The sequence below is a fragment of the Clarias gariepinus genome, chromosome 19 (assembly GCF_024256425.1).
Source record: "Clarias gariepinus isolate MV-2021 ecotype Netherlands chromosome 19, CGAR_prim_01v2, whole genome shotgun sequence".
NCBI classification, from domain to species: Eukaryota; Metazoa; Chordata; class Actinopteri; order Siluriformes; family Clariidae; genus Clarias; species Clarias gariepinus.
The window spans coordinates 17162451-17189084 of NC_071118.1; the positions used below are offsets into that span (position 1 = coordinate 17162451).

At 36.9% G+C, this 26634-nt stretch overlaps 1 protein-coding gene across 4 annotated transcripts in view; it reads left to right on the forward strand.

Annotated features, from left to right (window-relative positions):
• Positions 1 to 26634, forward strand: part of rapgef6 (Rap guanine nucleotide exchange factor (GEF) 6) — a 154804-nt gene that overhangs the window by 46348 nt on the left and 81822 nt on the right. For all 4 annotated transcript variants that reach the window (XM_053478204.1, XM_053478202.1, XM_053478201.1 and 1 more), the window contains exons 7-13: positions 3988 to 4146; positions 17525 to 17677; positions 20380 to 20544; positions 20781 to 20888; positions 21044 to 21247; positions 22695 to 22803; positions 22895 to 23138. In XM_053478204.1, coding sequence (XP_053334179.1) covers positions 3988 to 4146; positions 17525 to 17677; positions 20380 to 20544; positions 20781 to 20888; positions 21044 to 21247; positions 22695 to 22803; positions 22895 to 23138 — 1142 coding nt within the window. The remainder of the gene's footprint in view (positions 1 to 3987; positions 4147 to 17524; positions 17678 to 20379; positions 20545 to 20780; positions 20889 to 21043; positions 21248 to 22694; positions 22804 to 22894; positions 23139 to 26634) is intronic.

Consider the following 26634-nt stretch of genomic DNA (forward strand, 5'->3'; position numbering starts at 1 on the left):
GATTTTGGCCAAGATTTGACACTGATTTTTTCACCAATTGTTGGTATTGCCATAAAAATAAAAAACCCCATTTTTTTTGTCCCAACTCCCACTCGTTAAAAAATGGCAGCCATCTTAATTTTTGGCCTCGACGCGCTTTGAGACATGCCACGCCCCTTTTTGAAATCCGCTTTTCCTTGATAACTCTCTTGCTATATGTCATATGGAGATGAAACTGGGTATATTTATGTAATTTTTTATGTAGATTCAGATTCTGCAACCATTTTTTGGGGGTACCCCTTTTCGACCCCCCCAGAACCCAAGGTCTGCATGTATATATGTTACTCATAAAAATAGGGGTTACTATATAGGGGTTATTCAACGATCTGCTTTCGCCCTTCTTTCCGCCATAAGCGTTTGGAAACAAAGGCACTGCACATGCGTGTTTTACCCATATTCTATCGCGATATTTCATTTTCTTATCATTGCCTAACATTGTACCGGTATTACCGTAAAAGGTATAATATGGCCCAGCCCTAATGTTGATGGTATATTTGAAAATGCTGATTTGGACCCAGATGACACTGTTCAGTTCAAGCAGTGGATTTCTTTATGAGACTTTGTGAAAAATGTGACTCCTGCACAGCTCATCACTTATTTAGAAGAACTGAAAGAGAAACTTCCCATTGGAAAGGAGGCTGTCATGCTCATGGATTTTGCCGAATGTTATTTTTTATTTGTCAGGATGCTGTTCAAGGTTTTCATTGGGATACATCCCAGGTGATTCTGCATCCCTTCGTGGTTTACTATAGGGATGGTAGTGAAAACGATGGTTCACTAAGTTGCAAAAGTTTTTGTGTTGTCAGTAATGAAAGAGAACACAATGCTATTGTTGTTCACAAGTTTATTAAGGTTCTCATGAATCCACTGAAAGTTTTTCTACCAAATTGAAATCATGTGCATTACTTCTCAGATGGTGCAGCCAGCCAGTACAAGAATTTTACAAATTTGTGGAGGCATTTCCTATCAAAATGACTTTGGTAGCTACAAAGTGCATGCCTTTCCTAGTTGATATTATTTGTGTCACTGCAACTTGACGGGTCTCGTACATGTACCCTTTTGGTCTTATTCCATGAACTCATTTTTGTGGGCTTTGTTCTTTCAGAATCAGATACCCAGGGTGATGAAAAAAAACTGTGATTAGTCCTCAGTGTAGAGAGATGAATAACGTCATTATCAGTCTTTGACTAGATATGCATTACAGAAGAATTTGAGGTAACTTTTACTTTGAAAGGAGCAGATTTTATGAGTATGCATTAAGTATTCTACAGATATTGCAGTACATTTCTGTGTGTCAAATCATAAAATGTTGCAAAACCTGGACAATTAATTTTTGATGATTTCTATAAAACAGGGCATAACACACCCCTGGTTTTTATTTATTTTCAAGATAAGGTGATGTGAAGTAACCCCTATTTTTTTGAGTAACATATATACATGCAGACCTTGGGTTCTGGGGGGTCGAAAAGGGGTACCCCCAAAAAATGGTTTTTCAGAAATATCTCCATAACCACAGCAGACAGACAAATTCTGATTGCAGAATCTGAATCTACATAAAACATTACATAAATATACCCAGTTTCATCTCCATATGACGTATAGCAAGAGAGTTATCAAGGAAAAGAGGATTTCAAAAAGGGGCGTGGCACGTCTCGAAGCGCGTCGAGGCCAAAAATTAAGATGGCTGCCATTTTTTAACGAGTGGGAGTTGGGACAAAAAAATTGGGGTTTTTTTATTTTCATGGCAATACCAACAATTGGTGAAAAAATCAGCAAAATCTGAGAAGTGATGGTGGAAAATTTCTCTTTCATTGGTTGATTTGAGATGGAATTACTCTCCTGCATATTGCATCTTCTACAAAGCAGATAGTCCACCTGAGTACATAGTTCCACCATTCTTATGCATCATCCTGTGTTCCTCTTTTTTTATAAAATGTGTATTCACCACTGCCATTTCCATCCTTTTTCAAAATCTACAATAATCTGTCCTTTCACATTCCTCTTCTGGACCTCCTAACTATCCATCACCTACCTATCACCTTTGTTTCCTTCTCCAACATACCAATTAAGATCAGCAACAATCACAAATCTTTCTTCTGTGGGACACTCACTACCACTTTTTCTAATTCGCTCCATAAATCTTTTTTCTCCTTTACATCACATCCTGCCTGTGGAGTGCATGCACTGATGACATTTATCATTACCCCTTGACATTCCAGTTTCACCTTAAGGGAAACTTGGCTGGACAGATGGACATACAGACAGAAATATTTCCGAGACTGATTTCTGGTCTTCAAATGTATGAATTTGAATCAATATAATTGAAAAAGCGAGTTCTAACTAATTTACAGACAAAACCTTTTTTATTTATTTTTATAGATACACTACCAGTCAAAAGTTTGGTCACACCATGTCCTTTAGTGTCTTTTTTTCTTTATTTCCATACTTTTCACTATTATTACAGAAGACATTTAAAAACTATGAAAATATATTTATGGAATTTTGTAGTAAACAAAATGTTAAACAACCCAGAATTTATATTTTAGATTGTCCACAGTAAGCTACATTTAGCTTATTAGTGCTATTAGTGCTCCTAAAATTGCTGTGCAAATCAATATCATGTCAAGAAACACTCAGTTAAGTAAAAAGACGGCCCCTTATTACTTTGAGAAATCAAGGTGAATCAATCCAAACAATCACAAGAACTTTAAACATATCCCCCAAGCAGTCAACAAAACCATCAGCACTTTAATGAAACTGGCTCTCATGAGGGCCATCCCAGTGAAGGAAAACCAAGAGGATAAGTTTATTAGAATGACCAGCCACACAACCACCAATTTACCGCATCTCAGATTAGAGCCCACATAAATGCGTGTTGGGGTTCAAGTGGCAGATTTTAACATCCACTGTTCAGAGGAGATTGCGTGAGTCAGGCCGTAAAGGTTGAATTGTAGCAAAGAAATTATTATTTTGAAAGCACAACAAACAGAAGAGACTTGCTTGGGCCAAGAAACACAAGGGTTGAACATTAGATAAATGGAAAACTGTTCTTTGGTCTGAATCGAAATTTGTAATTTTTGGTTGTAATGTCTTAGATACAGAATGGGTGAACAGATGGTTTCTAAGTGTGTATGTAAAATATCTCTCCATCTTTCCATTTCCTCGCTACGCCTAACCAGTTAGGACACCTCTGGAGCTCTCCTACATTTTGGTGGTGGAGGAATAATTTTCTATTTTAAGAATCTTGATCTTATCTTGATAGTATTCCTACTCCTTTTATTTATAAATGTATTTTTTTATATATACTTTTTATTTTTTTATATGCTTTTTTTATATACTTATCTTCATTTTAATGCAACATAAGTAAAACATTAAAGGACCAAACAGCTCACTACTTGTATGACATTCACCTAAAAACCTATGTTTAAAAATATATCATAAAAAACCAATTGGGATACTTTTGCCCTAATTACAAGAGGTTTCTATTTAAATACATTCATATAATATAGTTAAGATATTTATCGTTTGGCAACATAACTTTGTGGGTATTTTATCTGTTCCTGAAGATTTTTTTTCATGTTGCAGTTGCACTTGTTCTGTTTTCACACTAATACTGCATATTAATCAGAGGAAATACACAAAAAATATGACTTTGTAACCTCTGACCGTTAGGAGGAGAATGACCTCTCAATAGGGGGTTGTAAAAGAAATGTGTCTATTTTTTTCCTTTTAGCCTGTTTCACTTTCACCCCAGCAGATTTAGCTTAAGCTCTGTCCTCTATATATTTTTTTAATCACTGGAATAAAAAGAAAAATAATGCAAACTTCAGCTAGTATAAACAGACAGATATTTATTGCTTTTACCAGACTCAAATGCTAAATTACTCTGTTTATTATAAATTAATTTTTTGTAATTTATTGGTAAAAGAGGTTTTGGTGTGTTTCTAGTTGGACCTATGGTATGTTATCCTGAATGGCACAGTAGAGATAAGTTATGGAGACGGCCGAACTGAAATCCTTTGCATGGGGAACAGCTTTGGAATCTCTGCCTCCATGGTGAAGCAATGTATGAATGGAGAGGTGCGGACAAAAGGGGACGACTGCCAGGTAAATCTCATTCATGGATCAGTACTCATTCACTTAGTGGTTTATTATTTGCTGCCAAATTGTGATTTTACTTTTCTTTTTATATTGTATGAAAAAAAATTAAGCTTATGTATATTGTTTACATTCAAGGGGCGGTCATAAAATGTCGTATGTCTGTTCATGAACATTTCTTCTTGTTTAAAAAAACCCCGCTGTACAGTTCCGATTAATCCCACTTGAGGGTCAAAACCAAAATGGGATATGAAATTTTGCCTTATCCCTTCTACTCTCCCGACCTCGCACTTAATTATTTAAGTCATGAAAAATGTTGTATCGAAGAAATACAATAGTGATGGTAATTTCCACAAGTACTTTATACAACAAACATGAAAAATCTGAACACATAATTACTGTACAATAATGAGTCAGATGATGCTAGCTGACAATTTTATTTGTACAAAGAATAAACTGTTACCTATCATATCTCTGTATATCTTTAAAACTGTTACATATCATATCTCTGTATATACTTTAAAACTGTCGTGAGTGACTTCCGGTTAGCAGCCACATGGAGTAGATGTTTGAGTTAGCTCCTGTTTTAATCCAGCGAGCGGAGTATAAAGAAGTTATGACTGAGTTATACCACCGTGGACTCCGGCCTTCTCTCCTGTATCCAGCACGGCTCTGGATAACTCTCTCTATCGGACAGAAGAAGTGGCTTTGCTCGATAGAAGAGGCGCAGAAACACATAGACAGCTTGCCGAAAACAACGTAGTGCACTATTTTTTTTTTTTTTATCAAAGTCTTTTTTATTGGAAATATGAACAAGTTACGTATGCATACATACATTGTACACTATTTTTTTACCCTCCCCACAAAAAAACAACAAACAACAACAAAAAAGCTAAACTAAAAAAAAAAAAAACAGCCAGTCAGCAGAAAAAGAAAGAAGAAAAAAAAAAAATAATAAATTACACATCAAACAGAAAAGGAAGTGAAGAAAGTATTAGAAACGGAGACAAAAAAATATATTTTATGATCTAATTGTTCTGCATCTATATTTTCAAAATGGCTTATAAATGGTTGCCAGGCATCATAAAATTCCTGGGTCTTTACCTTTATAGAATCTATTATCTTATATATATTTATAGAATAGCGAATCTTTTCTAAATAAAGAAAATACAAGACCTCTTTAATCCAGTGAGTACCCACTGGTGGCGACGACTCCTTCCACTTAAACAGGATCAGTCTTCTAGCGAAAAAAGAGCTCATCAGATCATAAAGAGATCATATTGGCCTTGGCATCATTCAAGCGGGCACCACTTGAGTCAACACCAAAAAGTGCAATAAATGGGGATGGTTCTAATGGTATTTGGCATACTTTTGACAAGGTATCAAAAATAAAACTCCAAAAATTACAGGAAGTGAAATTCCTCAGCTGTAGATATGTATAAAAATGTGTCCTGGGAATGTTAAACTTTTGTACAAGTTGTTCAAATGAGCCAAAGATATTGTCAATGTAAAGATCGTATAACGACACTATACCACACTTAAACCATACCCCAAAAGCATTATCCGTGTAAGACGGAGCAAACATACAGTGTCCATTTAATGGTGCTATTAAGGATAGATCAGTAAGCTTAAAATGACGCCGAAGCTGATTTCAAATTTTAATATGTATAATTTAGAGTGTATAACCAGTGGGTTTGAGGTAAGAGAAGATGTGGGTTGTTTTTGTGGCAATTTAGCACATAATAATGTTGAGAGAGATATTGTTCCCATGGATGCTTCCTCTATAGCTACCCAGACGGAAGGGTTGAATGCATACTGCGCCCAGAATAACATTGCCCTTACATTAGCAGCCCAGTAATAATAAAGAAAGTTTGGAAGTGCCATTCCTCCTAATTCACGGGGCCTCTGTAGGATAGATCCTCTGTAGAAATCTGACTTCTTAAGGTATTGAAAAAATAATTTGTTTAAAAGATTGGAAGACAGTGAAACAGGTAAAGAAATTTTGGAAACAAATTAGTTTTAATTGTGTTTATTCTTCCGCCCAAAGAGAAAGGTAGCAAGTCCCATCTTTCAAGGTCTAATTTTGTTTTGGAAAGTAGAACCTGATAATTCGCCTTGTACAGATCTGCATGGTTGTGTTACCCAAACTCCTAGATATTTGATTTTTCCGGGACTAATCTTAAAGGGGGTTAAATCAGGAAACTGTGCTATATTGTTTTTAATTGGTATCATTTCACTTTTTTGTAGATTAACCTTGTAGCCAGACATTTCACCAAAGTTTTCAGTAAATCCACAAGCTTTGGTAGGCTATGAGAAGGATCGGATATGAAAAGCAGCATGTCATCAGCATACAGGAAAACTTTGTGTTCCTCTCCCCCACGAGAGATACCTTTAATATTGGCATTTTCCCTTAATGCGATAGCCAATGGTTCAATAGCCACAGCAAAGAGAAGAGGTGACAAAGGGCACCGCTGTCTAGTACCACGCTGAAGCTCAAAGAAATGGGATAAGTTGTTATTTGTCCGAACGGCAGCCAGTGGGGATGAGTATAGCACTTTTATCCATGATATAAATTTAGGGCCAAAACCAAATTGGTTAGTGTCAAAAAGAAAATCCCAATTCACTCTATCAAATGCTTTTTCTGCGTCGAGGGAATTAATTGTTTCCAAATTGTCAGATAGAGATGTGTTATAGATAATATTCAACAGGTGCCTAATATTAAAAAAAGAATGTTTGAATAAAGCCTGTTTGATTAGGTGAAATAACACAATGCATAACTTCCTCCAGACGGCGGGCCAAAACTTTCGCTAAGATTTTCGTATCGGTATTCAATATTGAAATTGGACGATATGAACTACAGTCAAGAGGATTCTGTTCTTTCTTCAAAATTAAGGAGATAACTGCTTGCCGCACAGTTGGAGGTAATAAACCAGAAGAAAAACTTTCTCGGAAAACTGACGCCAACAGAGGAGAGAGCTGATTGGAAAAGGTTTTTAAAAATTCTGAAGAATATCCGTCTGGTCCAGGTGATTTACCAGATTGCATACTTTGGATTGCTAGTGCTATTTCTGTATCAGATATAGACTCATCTAATTGCAATGCTGTATCTACACTAATTGTAGAAATACATACATTTTGAAAAAAAAGGCCTCTAAAGTTGAGGTGTCAACAGCTGAAAAAGCAGTATATAATGATTTATAATAGTGTAGGAAACAGCTATTGATTGTTAAATTATCAGTGCACTTTACACTATGATCATTTTTTATTTCGGGCATAGCTTGTTTAGGCGATCGCTGCCGCAACAGATTGGCCAACAGTCTACCTGTTTTTTCCCCGTGCTCATAAAATGAGGAGCGTTATTTTAAAACCAGATATTCTGCGTGTTTTGTCGAAATTTAAATTATATTCCGCTTGTAATAATAAGTGTTGTTTGAGTGTGGTTAGTGTAGGTGACACACTGCATATTGAATCCAATTCCTTTATCTTATCTTGCTAATTTTGTAACTTGTTTCCTGGTCTCCATATTTTGTTTTGCACAAAAAGAAATAATCTGCTCCCTTAGATATGTCTTTAAGGATTCCCAAACTGTAGAAGATGACATACCTGGAGTTTGATTCACATTTAAAAAAAAACTCTATCTCTGAACTCATAAAGCTCACAAACTTCTCATCTGAGAGAAGCGAGAAGTTAAATCTCCAAGGACGATCATTAAATCCTGCACTGGGGATATGGATTGACAGAGTCAGTGGGGAGTGGTCTGATATCACTATGGCTTTATAGCGAATCTGTTACAAGAGGCAGAAGCCTTAGTACTGAAGAATAAAATTTGTATTTTCTTGTAGTAGGATTTCGGACTTTCGGACTATAGAGGATACAAAATGTAGAAGCACAGACCGTCCTGTCCTCGCAAGAGTTTTCTAACCTCAGTAAATGCCGCATGAGCCTTGGCCACAATCAGAGTGTAATTGGGAAATATAGCTATTTGCCCACCGTTAAAGCGAAGTGGACCTCGGGACCGGGCATGGCGCAGTACCTCCATACAGTCCTGATGGTAGTGTAACTTGGCGACGATGGTACGCGTTTTTTCCCTCCCTGCTTCTTGGGGCCAGAACTTCTATACGAATGGTCAATAAGAAACTTCGGTCAGTAATTTAGAAACAGACGCGGTGGAGCTTGACCCTGGTTCTTCCGGAACGCCCAGAATTCGAATGTTACATCTCCGCATTTTCCCTTCCATATCATCATACCTCGCTTTTAAGTAGGTCATTTCCGCCTGCAGGCTCATTATAGTAGTTTCCATTGAGACCACTTCATCCGAACATGTAGACAGTCTGCCCTCCATGTCCCTCACAGAAGCCTTAATCTGGTCCATTTCTGCGCGGGTTGAAGCAACGCAACTGGGGATTTTGGCCTTTAGCGTCTGTTACTTACCCTTAATGGAGTTCAGTTTTTCGGTCAGTGCACTTCTCAAATTTTCTTTAATAACAGTTAAAATGTCACTCTGGAGCGATATAAGAATTTGGGATTTGAGGACTTCAACGTCCATTTTTTCCAATTTTGAGGTAGATGAAGTAACGGTGCGGCTTGAGCTCGGCTCACTAACGGGGCTGAGGGCCTAGTGCTGGATGATCCGCTGAATTTGTACTTTCTCAAGTTCCCAGCCATAGCCGTCACCAAAAAAAAAAAAATACTAAACTTGTCACTACGTTATGATTACGTATTACCAACCAGTTAATGAAATAAACTAGAAATTAAAAAAGGATTTTAACATATATTAAATATTATTGTTCAGCGAAAGCCCGACAAAACGCAACCTACTCCATAATAGGCTCTATAGGGCCCCATTTTTATTTTTTAATACGCAATACTACAGTTTTCAGGAAAGAACTAAGCTAGGGGTGTCTCAATTCTCATTAATCCAAACATCTCTTTTGAGCATCATGATGTTATTACGGATATACATGGTCGTTATATCATTGTTTCAGGGAAATTATTTAACACCAATGTAGTGTTGGCTAATTTATATGCCCCTAATTATGATGTTTACTTCTTTGAACATTTTTTTTCTGCTCTACCAGATCTGAGCTCATACTCTCTCATACTAGGGGAAGACTTTAACTGCTGTTTAGATCCATCACTTGACAGATCATCTTCCAATCCTATACCTCTGCGTAAATCCTATACGCCACGCTACTTCAGTCCTATCTCTGCAGCTTTGGTATCTCTGACATATGGCGCTTCCTTAATCCAAAAAAAGAGAGAATACTCCTTTTTCTCACATGTTCATCATACTTTCTCCAGAATTGATTATTTCTTTATAGATAATTAACTGATCCCAATGGTTAATTCTTGTGCTTATCAGAGCATTGGGATATCGGATCATGCTCCAGTTATGTCTATAAAGCTCCCTAATTTCCCTCAAATTAATAAACATTGGCATTTTAATTCATCATTACTAATAGAGGACGATTTTGTTAAATTTATGGAAGACCAGATATTTTTTTTTCTTAAACACAAATTAAACACCTGAAGTGTCACGTTTAATTGTTTGGGATGCTATGAAAGCCTACCTCAGGGTACAGATAATTTCATACACTGCAAATATGAAAAGGAAGGCATATGAAGAGCGAAAAGACCTGACCAACCAAATTAAAGAAATTGATCAGCAGTATGCTCTATTTAAAAACCCCAATCTGTATAGAAAGCGCATAGAAGTGCAAAGTAAGTTTGAACTTATCTCAACACATGTAATTAAACATCAATTATTAAAGAGTAGGAGCCAATTTTAGATTCATGGTGACAAATCTGGGAAACTTTTAGCTAATCAGTTAAGAGGATTTAGAGCACAGCAACACATTACAAAAATGCGGATGGAGGATGGTACCATCACTACCGACTATTCTGATATTAATGGTGCATTCAGGAATTTTTATTCTCGATTATATACTTCTGAGTTCCCAAAGGACCATAGTTCAGTTGAGAATTTCTTGACTCAACTAGATATCCCAACACTATTCCCTGATTCTAGATCAAGATTAGAAGGGACCATATCACAAGAGGAAATAATTTCAGTTAACCTTATTGTTGCAATCTGGTAAGTCCCCGGGTCCTGATGGGTTCCCTGCAGAGTTTTTTAAAAATAATTCTCCTCATACCTTGCACCACAACTAGCTTTGGTTCTATCTGAATCTTTTAAGCAAGGTAAGTTGCCCGCGTCTTTTAATGAGGCTCGCATTACCCTCATAGCAAAGAGGGATAAGGATCCAACAAAGTGCTCTTCATATACTGTAGACTAATCTCTCTTCTTAATGTGGATGTTAAAATCCTTGCTAAAGTCTTGGCTCGTAGATTAGAGAATGTTTTACCCTTAATTGTATCCGAGGACCAGACCGGTTTTATCAAAAATCGCTATTCTTACTTTAACATTCGACGCCTTATGGATGTCCAGTACACAACATCAGGGGGGATCCCTGAGTGTGTTCTTTCTTTGGATGCTGAAAAGGCTTTTGATCGTGTGGAATAGGAGTATTTATTTAGGGCTTTAGAAAAATTTAATTTTGGTCCAAGTTTTATCACTTGGATAAAATTATTATATTCAAGCCCTATTGCCTCAGTTCTGACAAATGCTCAGCAGTCTCAACCATTCATCCTTCAGCGGGGTACTCGTCAGGGGTCTCCTCTTAGCCCATTACTTTTTAACCTTGCCATTGAGCCACTAGCAATTGCATCCCGCAGTTGTAGGGATACATCTGGGATTTGGAGGCAGGGAGAAGAACATAAAGTTTCCCTTTATGCAGATGATCTTCTACTTTTTATATCAAATCCTTCCTGCCACCTATGCTGTCATTGCTTAGTGAATTTAGCTATTTTTCAGGATATAAGTTGAATTTGCACAAAAGTGAACTTTTATTTGCTAAATAATACAGCACTAACAACCGGTATGCACAATTTCCTTTTTAACATAATGGTATTTTGGTATTACCATTACAAAGAAACATAAACACCTTTTTAAAGAAAATTTAAAAAGGACAAAAAAGGACTTGGAACAATCGTCACCACTGTCCATGTCCCTGGTGGGCCGCATTAATGGCATTAAAATGAGTATTCTGACTTTTTCAGTCTGCACCTTTTTTCATTCCCAAATCTTACTTTGGTGCTTTAGATTCAATTATAGCTTATTACCTTTGGAAAGGTAAGCATCCACGATTGAATAAGTCCCTACTTCAAAGATCTAAGAGAGACGGTGGCATGGCTCTGCCTCATTTTCGTTTTTACTACTTGGCAGCAAACATTCGATGTGTAATCTTTTGGTCATATTTTCATTACCAACCCAAACGGCCTGCCTGGGTGGAAATGGAGATAAAGTCTGTCAAAAATCTCTCTGTCTCTGCACTCCTTGGATCTGCACTCCCCATCTCCTCAATTAAATTAATCAACAATTCAGTTATTAGATTCAAATAACTTTATTAATCCCAGAGGGAAATTGCTTATTAATTAGGCATACCTTGGGAATATGGGCTCAGTTCAGAAAGCACTGCGGTCTTCTGGGCTTTTCTCTTTCCAGTCCTATCGTCTCTAACCATCTCTTTCAACCTTCTTTACATGATTTAGTGTTTCAGGAATGGTACAATAAGGGCATCAAGCTTTGCAAAGATCTGTTTGTTGATCATAGCTTTGCATCGTCAGATGATACTTGGAATTCAATTCTTAAACCTGTCAACTCTACTTCCTTATGTGCCCGCCATTCCTTGTTACAGTTTAAGGTTGTTTACAGGGCTCATTTCTTTAAACTTAAACTGTCCCGTTTCTACCCAGACATTGATCCTTGCTGTGATAAATGTAAAAGCGGAGAGGCGTCTCTTATTCGTATGTACTGGACATTTGGAAAAATTCTGGAGGGATGTTTTTAAAACCTTGTCCTACTATGGAACTCCAAAGTGTTCAAAATTAAATAAATAAATAGGACATGATAAAATAAATAACTCTATGAATAAATAAGACTCATACGTGTAATATAAGAATGATATTGTGAAATAATGGAACATATTTTGAAAAAAAGCTTATTATTGTGAAATATATTGCACTCCGCAAATTATTTTTCCCAATAACAAAGATTATTGCAGAGGCATTTTATTTAATTCATGCTGTTTTTATTTCAAAATATCATTTTTTCAAAGTCAGTTTTTATTTTAAAATCCTGTTTTTTACGATGGCCTATTTATTTCATAATGCGACTTTTCAGCGGAATGAGTCGTTCTGTCAATCAGCGCCAGTGGGTTGGACCTGCGCGCTTAGTGGCTTGATCCTTTAACATCGATTAGTTTCCCTGAATACCTGCTGCGCGGACCGCCGCTACAGCTAGCAATAACGTGCTAGGCAGTGGCGGACTGGCCGTCTGGGGCACATTGCCTTTTATGAGTGCGCGTGAGGAGGTGTGTGTGCGCGCGGGTGAGGAGGAGAAAACGGAACAGGAGCTCAGCTGTGCTGCTCCCCCTTTCCCCCCTCGAAACGCTCTATTGGTTTACCCTTTTCTTTACGTTTACTGTATGTTTTGTATTATAATTGTGTGAGGCTGATAAAGGGTTTGTGCTGAACACTATTGTTGGCTCTGAGCTCTTTTATCCACCCCTATCCGGCGCAAAGCGGCACAGTTTGTGTGCATGTGAATGTATTGTAATCCTATTCCATACGTGTTCTGAAACCACGCCCACATTCACTTTTAATTTACAGAGGGAGAGATATGAATCCTTTTTCGATACAGCAAAGAATGAATAGTTGCCATGGATAAAAGAAAAGAAAAGGTGGAGCTAAAAATTTATGCGACAAGAAGAAAAAGCTTTAAAAGCAAATGCTGTGAAATTCTTCAAATTAGCAGATTATGCCTTTTGCGTGAGGGAAAATCACAGTTCCACAGGCTCTGACAGCTCTAACATTACAGTCAGGGACAGTAAGTCCAGCAACCTCAGGGTCAGTGATGATGATGACCAATACCTCGCCCCTATCTGTACCCAAACCAAGTGAAAATCAACTGAACATATAAACTGGAATAAAATCAGAGGCAGCATTAGCTCGGGCTAGTAAACTTACTAATTTTAATTAATAATAAAACTAGCATGAGCTAATGCTGCTACTGATTTTATTCCAGCTTACCTGTTCAATTTGACTGGCATCATTTTCACTCTGGTAGATAAGGGGAGAGGTGTTGGTCATCATCAGCAGGCACTGGTTCATCATCACTGACCTGCTGCACTTGCAGCTTACACTGATTGGTGTATACTTGCTTGCTGATACACTGAGTGGTGTGTCTTACACTGACTGCATCAAGATGATCCTCCCTGACCTGCTAAAATATTGTCTTTATAGTTTTATATGTTGTTTGTCTCAATGTTTTTTCCTTTGTTTTACGAATATGACCCAATATACACTACCGTTCAAAAGTTTGGGGTCACTTGCAAATTTCTTTGTTTTTGTTTAGTGATTTATTTTCTACCTTCTACAACAATACTGGGGATTTCAAAACTATAAAATAACACATATGGAATTAGGTAATTACATAACAACAACAAAAACAACATTTAGTTGTTATTATAAGACACAGAGGTCAGCTTTTCTGTAATAGTTTCTGCAAGAACTGTACAGTGGAACCTCGGATTACGAGCTTAATTCGTTCCGGAAGTGGGCTCGTATTCCAAAACACTCGTAAACCAAATTTAATTTTCCCATAGGAAATAATGGAAACTTAAATTATTATCGTTCTACAGCCCCAAAAAATAAATACATAAAAATAATTAATACAAAATATAAAGTAAAAATAAAACAAATTAACCTGTACTTTACCTTAAAAAAATGTAAAAATAAACCCTGACAGATAAGGGTTTTCGTTTGTGCACGCAGAGTGTATATGTGTAAAATGTGCGCGCGCGCGCACACACACACATTAACGGATAGACCGTTTTGAAAACCGTTTAAAAATTAGCAAGGAACATTCCTAGTCACACTCACGTGAGCGCATACTAACAGGATCACTGCTGTAAGTAAAACAACAACAAAACAAATTAAACAGCTCCTCACCTTTGAAAACAATCGCGACAGAGAGAAGTTTGTGTGTTTATTTGGCAACCTGAGAGGAGGGGGGCTGAAGGGGGACTCGCTCGCGTTTACGGCCCCCTTCTCTCAGGTTGCCAAACAAACACACAAACTCTCTGCCTTACACAGACCTAAACACACACACACACACACACACACACACACTCAAAAACACTGCAGGCACTAAGACCCAGCAGGGGAGACGATAGGTCTCGGCTTTACAGCCCCCCTCCTCTCAGGTTGCCAAATAAACACACAAACTTCTCTCTGTTGCGATTGTTTTCAAAGGTGAGGAGCTGTTTAATTTGTTTTGTTGTTGTTGTTGTTTTACTTTACAGCAGTGATCCTGTTAGTATGCGCTCACACAAGTGTGACTAGCGATGTTCCTTGCTAATTTTTAAACGGTTTTAAAAACGGTCTCTCCGTTAATGTGTGTGTGTGCGCGCGTGCATGCACATCTCACACACACACACACACACACAGCGCGCGTTAAAACAAGAAGCGCATGCGTGAAACATGATACTCGGTGGTCGTAAACTAAGACAATGCTCGTTTTTCAAGTCAAAAATTATTAAAAATGGTTGCTCGTCTTGCGAAACACTCGTAAACCACGTTACTCGTAATCCGAGGTTCCACTGTATTGTCAACCACCAAAATGAAACTGGCTCTCATGAAGGCCATCCCAGGAGGGCGAGACCAAAACCTACCTAGAAAAAGCTAGAGGCGTTATGAAGTCTTTACAGAGCATAAGTAGCAGACACATCTCACCAATAACTGTTCAAAAGAGATTACTGCATTTTTGGGACACCTTTAGGATTCCTTTACAATGTAGAAATTACTAAACATCAGGAATGATCATGGAGTTATAAAGTGATCCCAAACTTTTGAACGGTAGTGTATGTTCAGTGATACTTTAAATAATATACTTAAAAAGCTTTTATTTCTGTATTGACTTATATTTTTATACTAGTAAGTTGTGTCCTAAGTCAGAAGTTACGGAAGATGGTGGACTGGTGTGAACTTCAGGCAGTTCTGCTAATTTTAGCAGATTAGATAGAGAGGGATAATTTAACAGTAGACACTGTACTGCCACCTACTGCACAGAATACGTATTGCACCATTAGACCTAACTTGATACTTCATGCGCTACTACTTACGTCTGAATAAAGGAGCAACTAATCACACAGCTGGCTCCGCCCTATCGCTCTTGATTGACAGAACGACTTGTTCTGCTGAAAAGTCGCATTATGAAATAAATAGGCCATCGTGAAAAATGGGATTTTAAAATAAAAACTGACTTTGAAAAAATTACATTTTGAAATAAAAACAGCATGAATTAAATAAAATGCCGCTGCAATAATCTCTGGTATTGGGAAAAATAATTTGCAGAGTGCAATATATTTTACAATAATAAGCTTTTTTTCAAAATGTTCCATTATTTCACAATATCACTCCCATATTACATGTATGTGTCTTGTTTATTCATAGAGGTATTTATTTCATCATGTCCACAACACTTTGGAGTTCCATATCCTACATATTGAAATGCAACCTTGAACCAGACCCTCTGATCGCTCTTTTGGTATCACTGGAGAGGAAGATAAGCGTCTAACTCCAGCTAAACAGCGTTTATTATCCTTTGCGACACTCCTGGCCAGGCGTTCTCTTTTATTCCAGTGGAAGGATGCCACGTCACTCACTCACGCCCAGTGGCTCAGAGATATTATGTCCTGTCTGTCCCTGGAGAAGATTCATTAATTAATCCGTTTTTCAGACTCAACAAGTGTGGGGGCCCTTCCTTGACTTTTTTTCATATACATTTATAATTTGATTCCCTTCTTATTTAATTGTATGTCTGTTTTTCTTTTCCCTTTTTTTTTTCTTTTTTTGCATGCAGAACCAAAAAACTTCCAGCTCCATATTTTATTATTATTTTTTCTTTAGATGCCTGGCGTCTAGCCTTTCTTATGCATGTAAAACTGGCTTGGAGTCAGGGAGGGATTGGGTTGGTGCTATAGGGTTTATAAGGGGGTTATAAAATCTATATTGAAACATTACATGTTTACCCTGTTATATCCCTGTTTGAAATCAATACGAATATTGTTGAGAAAAACTGTGGTGAAAGAAAATGTCACTTTGCACCACCTGGCGGTCATTTCACGAATAATTTTAAAATGCAACTGATTTATTTTGGCCGCTGTCGTTTTGCCACAGCGGTAAGCATGGCGGTAATAGCCATTCTGGTTGACTACCCACTGTGCATGATGGGAAACTGGAAATCAAAGGACTGACAATGTGAAAATTTTAAGACTAGAAACTACAGTGAAAATCTAGATGCACACAAACTACAGTCAACAACACTTTGCACCAAACTTGAAATGTAATCTGTAAAATGTAATCTTAAACATGAACTAATATACTCGCACATGCACACACAGAAGCTAATGATTTTTGTGGGTATTAAGATTTTCAGATGTAGTTGGGCTGGAATTTTTTCTTAACTTTAATTAATGATTTTACCTTGTGCACAGTTGAACAATGGTACATCTAAAACAACTAAAATTGCTTGCCTGTGCTTGATGACTGTTATAAATTGACAGCTTCCTATTATGGAGTTACCCTAAAAAAAAATCACTATGTTAGTAGCTTTTAGCATAAGTCAAGTATGATGGCACCACTGTTACTGTATGTTTTGATTGAGGCTATGTCATTGTTAATGCCCCACAAAAATCTAAATGAGTCACTGCAGGTAGATGCAGAACTACAGCCATAAAGCAATGTCATTCAAAACACATGGAGTGAATGCAAAACAAGGCAAAAATATAGTGAACTAGCAATTTAAATTGGTAAATTATAGCATAGTTCATTCAGATAAATTAGTTAACTAAAATTAGTTTAGTTCAGATAAAATTAGTTAATTAACTATAATTAACTAGTTAAATTAGTTAATTATAGGTAATAATGGGACTTGCATTATCCAATGTCCAGAAGCACCTTCCTCTTATAATGTCCTGGCAGGCAGATCTGGAGTTTTGGAAAATGGTATAATGTGATCACAATTTCAATTAATTACCGACTTTTATGCATTAGAGAGCAGAAGGCCACAAAAAGTAAAACAAATAACCCTGCCCTGAATAATGCAAGCATTTTAGGATTGTATTATGGCAAATCAGATTTCAGTTTATTCATGATGAAAGAATCAATTGTGGTCCTTAAAAATTTTCTTTAGGCTGTGGAAAATTGTTCCTGTGACGTGCTTCTTTACAAATTCACAAAGCTACTTTGTGTTGTTTTGACTTAGCTGGTGTGCATCACCCAGGAAGACTACTGGCACATCCTCAACCATGTCGAGAAAAACATGCACAAGGTAGAGGAAGAAGGTGAGATTGTCATGGTTAAAGAGCATCGTGAGCTAGATCGCAGTGGCACTTGCAAGGGCCACATTGTCATTAAGGTAAGACTTTTTTTTAATTTAAATATAAATAAATATACTATACTATATTAAATATACTCAAAATGCCTTGATTTTTAAGCAATTTAGACTTTGACGACTTTACCTTTATTTGAAACAATTATTGGACAGTTGTTCTTAGTTGCTGTGTTAGCTTCTGGACCCATTTTTTTAAAGTTTAATGCAATACTGTAGCACATTTCTTACCCCCTGCCCATTTTTTTTTGTTTTTTTGTAGATGTCCATCTTCATGTATCTGATAATGTCTGAACTAGCTGCATTAGTCCCTGTCCCTGCTCTAGTCACAGGTGGAAAAAATTGACCAATATAATTTTCAACAATAAATTTTATGAGCTTTTGAATATTTATTTTGGTAATACAGTGAAACCTTGGATTGCAAGTAACGCGGTTTATGAGTGTTCCGCAAGACGAGCAAAGATTTTTATCAATTTTGACTTGAAAAACGAGCATTGTCTTGGTTTACGAGTACCGAGTATCAAGTACCACGCATGTGCTTCTTGTTTTGACACCGAGCATCACGTGATCTCAACTGTGCCAACAGTTTTTCTCTTTCGTGTTGCAGGATTGTGGTTAAATTGTCTCCCATGCTGGGTCTTGTAGCACGTTTCTTACTGGTATAAGTAATCATCCGTGGATGCGTGTACTGTTTACTATAACAGTGTGACCATGTGTGTGTATGTAAAACATATTTTATTTTGTGTTTCTTTTGCGTTTGTGTAAAGCAAAAGAAAGTCTCATTAGAAGGTTAAAAATCAATTGTGCGCATAATTTGACATCCTGCCGGGTCACACACTCTTTCGCCTTCAGTGTGTGTTTGTGTGTGTGTGAAGCACCCCCTCTATGCTTCACACACAAAAACACACACTCTGCTCTTTACAGAAACTCTGCTCTGTCGCGATTCTTTTCAAAGATAAAGTGCAGGTTCATTTGTTTCATTTTTACTTTACATCAGTGATTCTGTTAGTATGCACTGACACGAGTGTCATTAGCGATGTTCCTTGTTTATTTTTCCAACAAAACAGTCTTTCCGTTAATTTGTGTTTATGTGAAATTTAAATAAGTAAGAAAAAAGTTTTACTGTGTAAGAGAAAGTCTCATTAGAAGGTTAAAAATCCATTTTCTCCCTCAGCCACTCTCTTTCGGGATGGAAGGGGCTTCTCTCTCTCTCTCACACACGCACACACACGCACACACACACCGCCTTTGCACATAAACAGAAACACTAATCTGTCTGGATTTATTTCTACTTTTTTTAAAAGATAAAGTGCAGGTTAATTTTTTTATTCTTACTTTATTTTATGTGTTAATTATTTTTGTGTATTTAATTTTTTGGGCTTTGGAACAAATAATTTGAGTTTCCATTATTTCTTATGGGAAAATCAATTTTTTTACGAGTGTTTTGGAGCGATCCTATGCTCATCGGAATTATGGAATTATGCTCGTAATCCAAGGTTGCACTGTACGTATAATTATACTCATAACACAAATAAAGGCCTCCATCACTCTTTTCCTTTTTTTATTAAGACCATTGTGTTTTTTCAACTTCTATTAACAAACAAACAAAAAAACTCAGTTGACAATGAACACATCAGAAGTTTTCTCCTAAGAGAAAACCAACATTCATAATACCAGGCAGGAAAAAATAAGCAACTACTAAAATTCAGCAATATGTAGATTCACCTTGTAGATTTCAGTCTGTAGGATATGAAGGAAACAGAACTCTGGGGTCACTTTTAATTATCCTTTACTTTTTCTTTCTTTCTTTCACTTTTTTAATTCCATGTTTTTTCTGTGCACAAACACCTACAGAAAAGAGACTGGCCATAGCTCATTGGTCCTGCCCTTTTTAATTTGGCTTGAACCTGGCCAGGCACCCCTTTTTTTATACTTACACAAAAAGAGACAACAATTTCAAGAGAATGCAACAGCAGCACTAGCAAACAAGTTTAGTTTAATGCTCTATCAGGTCAGTGTAATTGGATACTAGAGAAAAACCACATACACAAACTAAAACAAAGTGATGTAATTTTTTTCTTCGTTAGCCATCCATATACGGTATATAGTTTTGCTTGTGCTTTGGATTATTGTGCTGTTGCATGGCCCAACCCTGACCCAGCTTAAGCTGTTGGACAGATGGCCTTTTTCGTACAAAGTATCCTTGTATGAAATTACAAATCACCCCTCCACCCCATGCTTGACCCTTGGTATGAGGAGTTTTATCTTTTTACAAAACATGGTACTGAGCATGATAACCAAAAATCTACAGCTTTGGTTTAATCACTCCAAAATACATTGTTTCAGAATTTGTATGGTTTGTTTACATGCAGTTCTTCAACCATTCCTCATTACACTACGTTTTACTGAATATTAGTAATTTGCACGATTTATTTATGACAAGGTAGTTAGCCCCTGCCATAGTAACTTGCTACTTATTTTACCTGTTATCCAGCAGACTACAGAGAAAAACATTGGCAGATGCTAAAATAGCAGTTGACAATGATGATGCACAGTTCAAGTCTAATTGGTCTGATGAGCTTTACTTTATTTTGCCAAACTATGAGTGTGCTATGCATGCAAATTGTAAGACTGAAAAATGGGACACTTCATAGCTCTTCACCAAAAACGTTGATGATCACTATATGGAATATATGTATGGTATTACTGTATTATATTGTATGATTCAGGGCACTCCAGAAAGGTTGATTATGCACTTGGTGGAAGAGCCTTCAGTTGTGGATCCGACCTACATTGAAGATTTCCTCCTCACTTACCGCACTTTCCTTTCCAGCCCCATGGAAGTGAGCACTAAGCTACTAGAATGGTTCAAAGTGGATAATCTGAGAGATACGGTGTGTATGTGTGTCTGCATGTTCCTATGTGAATGTGACTGCCAATAGCTGCCAATAACAAATAGTTTTTTTTCTTTTTCAAAAGTAGAAAAATTGATTATTGCAGACTGTGTACTTTTTTACATAACAGTTTTATTATCAGTTTTATAACAGTTTTGTTATAAATATACAGTTTAGAAATTTTGACGAATTTCAAAATCTGATTTATGCCTTGTCATGTCTTCTGCTTTATGTAGGTAACACGTATAGTGTTGTTATGGGTGAACAATCACTTTAATGATTTTGAAGGAAACCCCTCAATGACACAATTTCTTGAAGACTTTGCAAAGTTGCTGGATGAAGAGGTGAGCCTTATTGTTACTAATATAATTGGTACAATCTTTAATGATAACCTGATGAAGAAGAGCTAGCAAACAATCAAAAAAAAAAAGTTGGACCACAGTAAACTGTCACAGTACTGACCAAACATATAACATGTTTCTTCCTTACTTTCCCACAGAAAATGAATGGTCATTTGCGCCTACTGAACATGGCCTCAGCAGCTAAAGCCAAGTTGCGTCAGGTGGTGCTGCAGAAAGCAAACAGAGACTCACCACTGCCCTTTAGCCTGCTAGGTGGCAGAGAGAGGGGCTTTGGCATCTTCATAGACAATGTGACAGAGGACAGCAAGGCCTTAGAGGCTGGACTCAAAAGAGGAGATCAGGTAAATTGGCTTTCACAAAAGGGTATTGTTGACGAACCAAATTCAGTGGAACCTTGGATCAACTTGCTCTGCGAGTATTTTGCAAGACGAGGTCTTGCCATACGAGTAGATCGCATGCACTTTGTCTGCCGTTAATGTCTTCAACAATAATAATGACAGAAAAAAATCGTTGACGACTTTTTTCCTATGATTAGGACGAGACGACGTAAAGAGACGTCACGGATATTAATGAACAGTGACGAAATCGATATTGTTGACAAGAAAAAGACAAGATTAAAATGTGGTTTTAAAAAATGAAAACTAATAAAACATCTGTCTTTATCACAATCCGCTGCAATACAGTGTTCATTTATTATGGCATAAGTATAATGAGTATTTTATTTTATTTTATAGCTAAATAATTGCCAAACCCATTAAGCTAATAGGCTAGCAAATGATTGTGACCCATTGGAATCTCTACAACAGTCCAAGTGTGTAAATTCATATATATTTTTTTAACGTTTCATTTGGATTGTTAGATGACTAAAAATAAATGACATAATCTCATTTTACTGTGCACAAGTATTAGCATCAGTATTAAAGTTTGAACAAGTACTTTCAAGTTTGTGCGTATAGTATTTTCAGTTTTATTATGTTCTTTTATTTCCATTGTTCAAAAAAAAACTGATTGAAAAGAAAGTTTTAAAACACTGTATTGTCCATACTGCTCCTATTGTTTTGTAATTAAAAAAAGAGCCTCGTCACATGCAGCAGTTGTTGTAAAGTAAAGCTAAAAAGGGTATGACAGTGCGGGAGATAAATCTGAAATGACAAGTTCAATGTCACATTTCCGTGATTTAAAAGCAAGTGTCATTAGAGAGGTTGCTTGTTAAAAAAACTTTGCAGACAGAGCAATGATCATGTTAGTGTATGTGTGTGTATGTGTGTGTATGTGTGTGTGTGTGTGTGTGTGTGTGTGTGTGTGTGTGAAAGTCGTCCTACACAGTAGCTACCTCCTCCTCCTCCTTTCCTCTCTCGTCTTACTTTAGCCACGATTCGCTTCAAGGGTAAAGTGCAGGTTAATTGTTGTTTTATTTTTACTTTATATTTTGTATAATTACTTTATTATACAAGTACGCCTACAGAACGAATTATGCTCACAATTCAAAGTTTAACTGTACATTTAGGGGTGGTTTTGTTTATATAATTTACTTTTTTCTCAGAATTTTTTCCCCCAAATGTTTCCCTTTTTATACATTTGTTTTGTAAGCTTGTTGTATGCTAATTGTATAATATGAATTTGTTGTCCTTTTTTTTTATAATTATATGTTATGTATATCTGCACATATGCAAAACAATGTAATTATGTAAAGAGGATTTATTTTTGTTTTGTATTTGTATGTAGAATGCAACAAATTTATCCTGCTCTCTCTCCCACTGTCTGATTGCATGTATGTGCCTTTTTCAGATAATAGAGATTAATGGCCAAAATTTCGAAAACATATCTTACTCCAAAGCTATGGACATTCTAAGGAACAATACTCACCTTTCTCTCACTGTAAAGACAAATATCTTTGGTATGTTTAAAATAAGAACCGCCAATCACATTACAAAAAATTAGTTTGCTCTTTTAGTGTTTTCTAATTTGTGGATTTATTCTTGCTCTAGTCTTTAAAGAGCTTCAAAACTGCCTGAGGCATGATAAGAAGAACGGGGCCTCCCACTTTCCCAAATTTCATGAGAAGAAGGGCAACCGCTTCTCCATTGCTGAGTTGCCAGGTGATATGGAACTTCCTACGGACAGCAAGAGTCACAAGAAAATGAAGGCTCACACAGTGTCAGCTGGATGCAACAAGATTCGCAAGATGCTGGAGAAGACCAGGTTTAGCATTCTGCCTACTAAACCCTTTAGGTATGGTTTAAGTTGTTAAAAATTCAATGAACTTAATCTTATGGGGTAAAAAGTATTAAAAGACCTTTAGCACTCTAAAAAAAAGCAACAACAAAAAAAACACACTTTTGATATAAATTTTAGCGATCTATTTTAATTATTTTATAACTATATATATATATATATATATATATATATATATACAGTATGTATATATATATATATATATATATATATATATATATATATATATATAGTGCATCCGGGAAGTAGTCACAGCGTATCACCTTTTCCACATTTTGTTATGTCACAGCCTTATTCAAAAATGAATAAAATTCATTTTTTTTCCTCTGAATTCTACACACAACACCATATAATGACAACATGAAAAAAGTTCACTTAAAATTTTTGCTAAATTATATAAAAAATTTTTTGAGAAAGCACATGTAAGTATTCACAGCCTTTGCCATGAAGCTCAAAATTGAGCTCGAGCGCATCTGGTTTCCCCTTATCCTTGAGGTGTTTCTGCAGCTTAATTGGAGTCCACCTGTGGTAAATTCAGTTGATTAGACATGATTTGGAAAGGCACACGCCTGTCTATATAAGGTCCCACAGTTGACAGTTCATGTCAGAGCACAAACCAAGCATGAAGTCAAAGGAATTGTCTGTAGACCTCCGAGACAAAATTGATTTGAGGCACAAATCTGGGGAAGGTTACAGAAAAATTTCTGCTGCTTTGCACGTCCCAATGAGCACAGTGGCCTCCATCATCCGTAAGTGGAAGAAGTTCGAAACTACCTGGGCTCTTCCTCGAGCTGGCCGGCCATTTAAACTGAGCAATCGGAAGAGAAGGGCCTTGGTCAGGGAGCTGATCAAGAACCTGATGGTCACTCTGTCAGAGCTCCAGAGGTGCTTTGTGGAGAGAGGAGAATCTTCCAGAAGGACAACCATTTCTGCAGCAATCCACCAATCAGGCCTATTTGGTGGAGTGACCAGACGGAAGCCACTCCTTAGTAAAAGGCACTTGGCAGCCCACCTAGAATTTGCCAAAAGGCACCTGAAGGACTCTCAGACCATAAGAAACAAAATTCTCGGGTCTGATGGGACTCTTTGTTTACTCTACCATATAGGCCTAATTGGTGGATTGCTGCAGAGATGGTTGTCCTTCTGGGAGTTTCTCCTCTCTCCACAGAGGACCTCTGGAGCTCTGACAGAGTGACCATCGGGTTCTTGGTCACCTCCCTGACTAAGGCCCTTCTCCTCCGATCGCTCGGTTTACATGGCCGGCTAGCTCTAGAAAGAGTCCTGGTGGTTTCGAACTTCTTCCACTTACGGATGATGCCACTGTGCTCATTGGGACCTTTAAAGCATCAGAAACCTTTCTGAAACCTTCCCCATATTTTGGGCCTTGAGACAATTTCTTTGACTTCATGCTTAGTTCGTACTCTGACATGAACTGTCAACTGTGGGGCCTTATGTAGGAAGGTGTGTGTCTTTCCAATTCATGTCCAATCAACTGAAGTTACCACAGGTGGACTCTAATTAACCTGCAGAAACATTTCAAGGATGATCAGGGGAAACAGGATGCGCCTGAGTTTAATTTTGCGCTTCATGGCAAAGGCTGCGAATACTTATGTACATGTGCTTTTTAAATTATTTTTATTTTTTAATAAATTTGCAAAAATCTCAAACTTTTCTTGTCATTATGGGGTGTTGTTTATAGGATTCTGAGGGAAAAAATAATTTAATCCATTTTAGAATAAGACTGTGACATAACAAAATGTGGAAAAAGTGATGTGAATACTTTCCGGATGCACTGTGTGTGTGTGTGTGTGTGTGTGTGTGTGTGTGTGTGTGTGTGTGTAATATATATATATATATATATATATATATATATATATATATATATATATATATACTGGTCATTTTCAAAAAATAGCATATTGTTTTAAAGTTCATTATTTTCTGTAATGTACTGATAAACATTAGACTTTCATATATTTTAGATTCATTACACACAACTGAAGTAGTTCAAGCCATTTATTGTTTTAATATTGATGATTTTGGCATACAGCTCACGAAAACCCAAAATTCCTATCTAAAAAAATTTGCATATTTCATCCGACCAATAAAAGAAATGTGTTTTTAATACAAAAAAAGTCAACCTTCAAATAATTATGTTCAGTTATGCACTCAATACTTGGTCGGGAATCCTTTTGCAGAAATGACTGCTTCAATGCGGCGTGGCATGGAGGCAATCAGCCTGTGGCACTGCTGAGGTGTTATGGAGGCACAGGATGCTTCGATAGCGACCTTAAGCTCATCCAGAGTGTTGGATCTTGTGTCTTTCAACTTTCTCTTCACAATATCCCACAGATTCTCTATGGGGTTCAGGTCAGGAGAGTTGGCAGGCCAATTGAGCACAGTAATACCATGGTCAGTAAACCATTTACCAGTGGTTTTGGCACTGTGAGCAGGTGCCAGGTCGTGCTGAAAAATGAAATCTACATCTCCATGAAGCTTTTCAGCAGATGGAAGCATGAAGTGCTTCAAAATCTCCTGATAGCTAGCTGCATTGACCCTGCCCTTGATAAAACACAGTGGACCAACACCAGCAGCTGACATGGCCCCCCAGACCATCACTGACTGTGGGTACTTGACACTGGACTTCAGGCATTTTGGCAGTCCCTCCCCAGTCTTCCTCCAGAGTCTGGCACCTTGATTTCCGAATGACATGCAAAATCTTACAGCAGTCTTTAGCATCTTTAGCAGTCTTACCCATGATTGCGGTTTTGAGTAATGAACCAGGCTGGGAGTTTTTAAAAGCCTCAGGAATCTTTTGCAGGTGTTTACAGTTAATTAGTTGATTTAGATTCAGTTTGATTCAGACTCAGTTTTCATGAGCTGTATGCCAAAATCATCAATATTAAAACAATAAAAGGCTTCAGTTGTGTGCAATAAATCTAAAATATATGAAAGTCAAATGTTTATTAGTACATTACAGAAAATAATTAACTTTATCACAATATGCAAATTTTTTCAAAAGGACCTGTGTATATAGTACTGCTTGAAAGTTTGTAAACCCTCTAGACATGGTCACTGTTTTTGTAAAAAATATTAAAATAATCTTATTACACATTCAGTACTTTCAAATCCCAATGTGTAAAGCACACCTTCCAAATAATGGACACACACAAAAAAAAAAAATAAAAATAAAAATAATATATATTATATATATATATATATATATATATATATATATATATATGTTCATTGTTTAATTCAACAAAGGCGGTTTATTTCACAAAAACTAAAAATTTCACATGTGCAAAAGTATGTGAACCCTTGTATTAATAACTAAACGTCTCCTGTTACCACTAACCAGTCTCTCACATTTGCTTATGGGGGTCTTTGCCCACTTCTTTTTGCAGAACTCAGCTGGTTGAGAGAGGTTGGAGGGACATCTGGTATATCCAAACTTCTTTAGGTCTCCCCACAACCTTTCAATTGGGTTAAG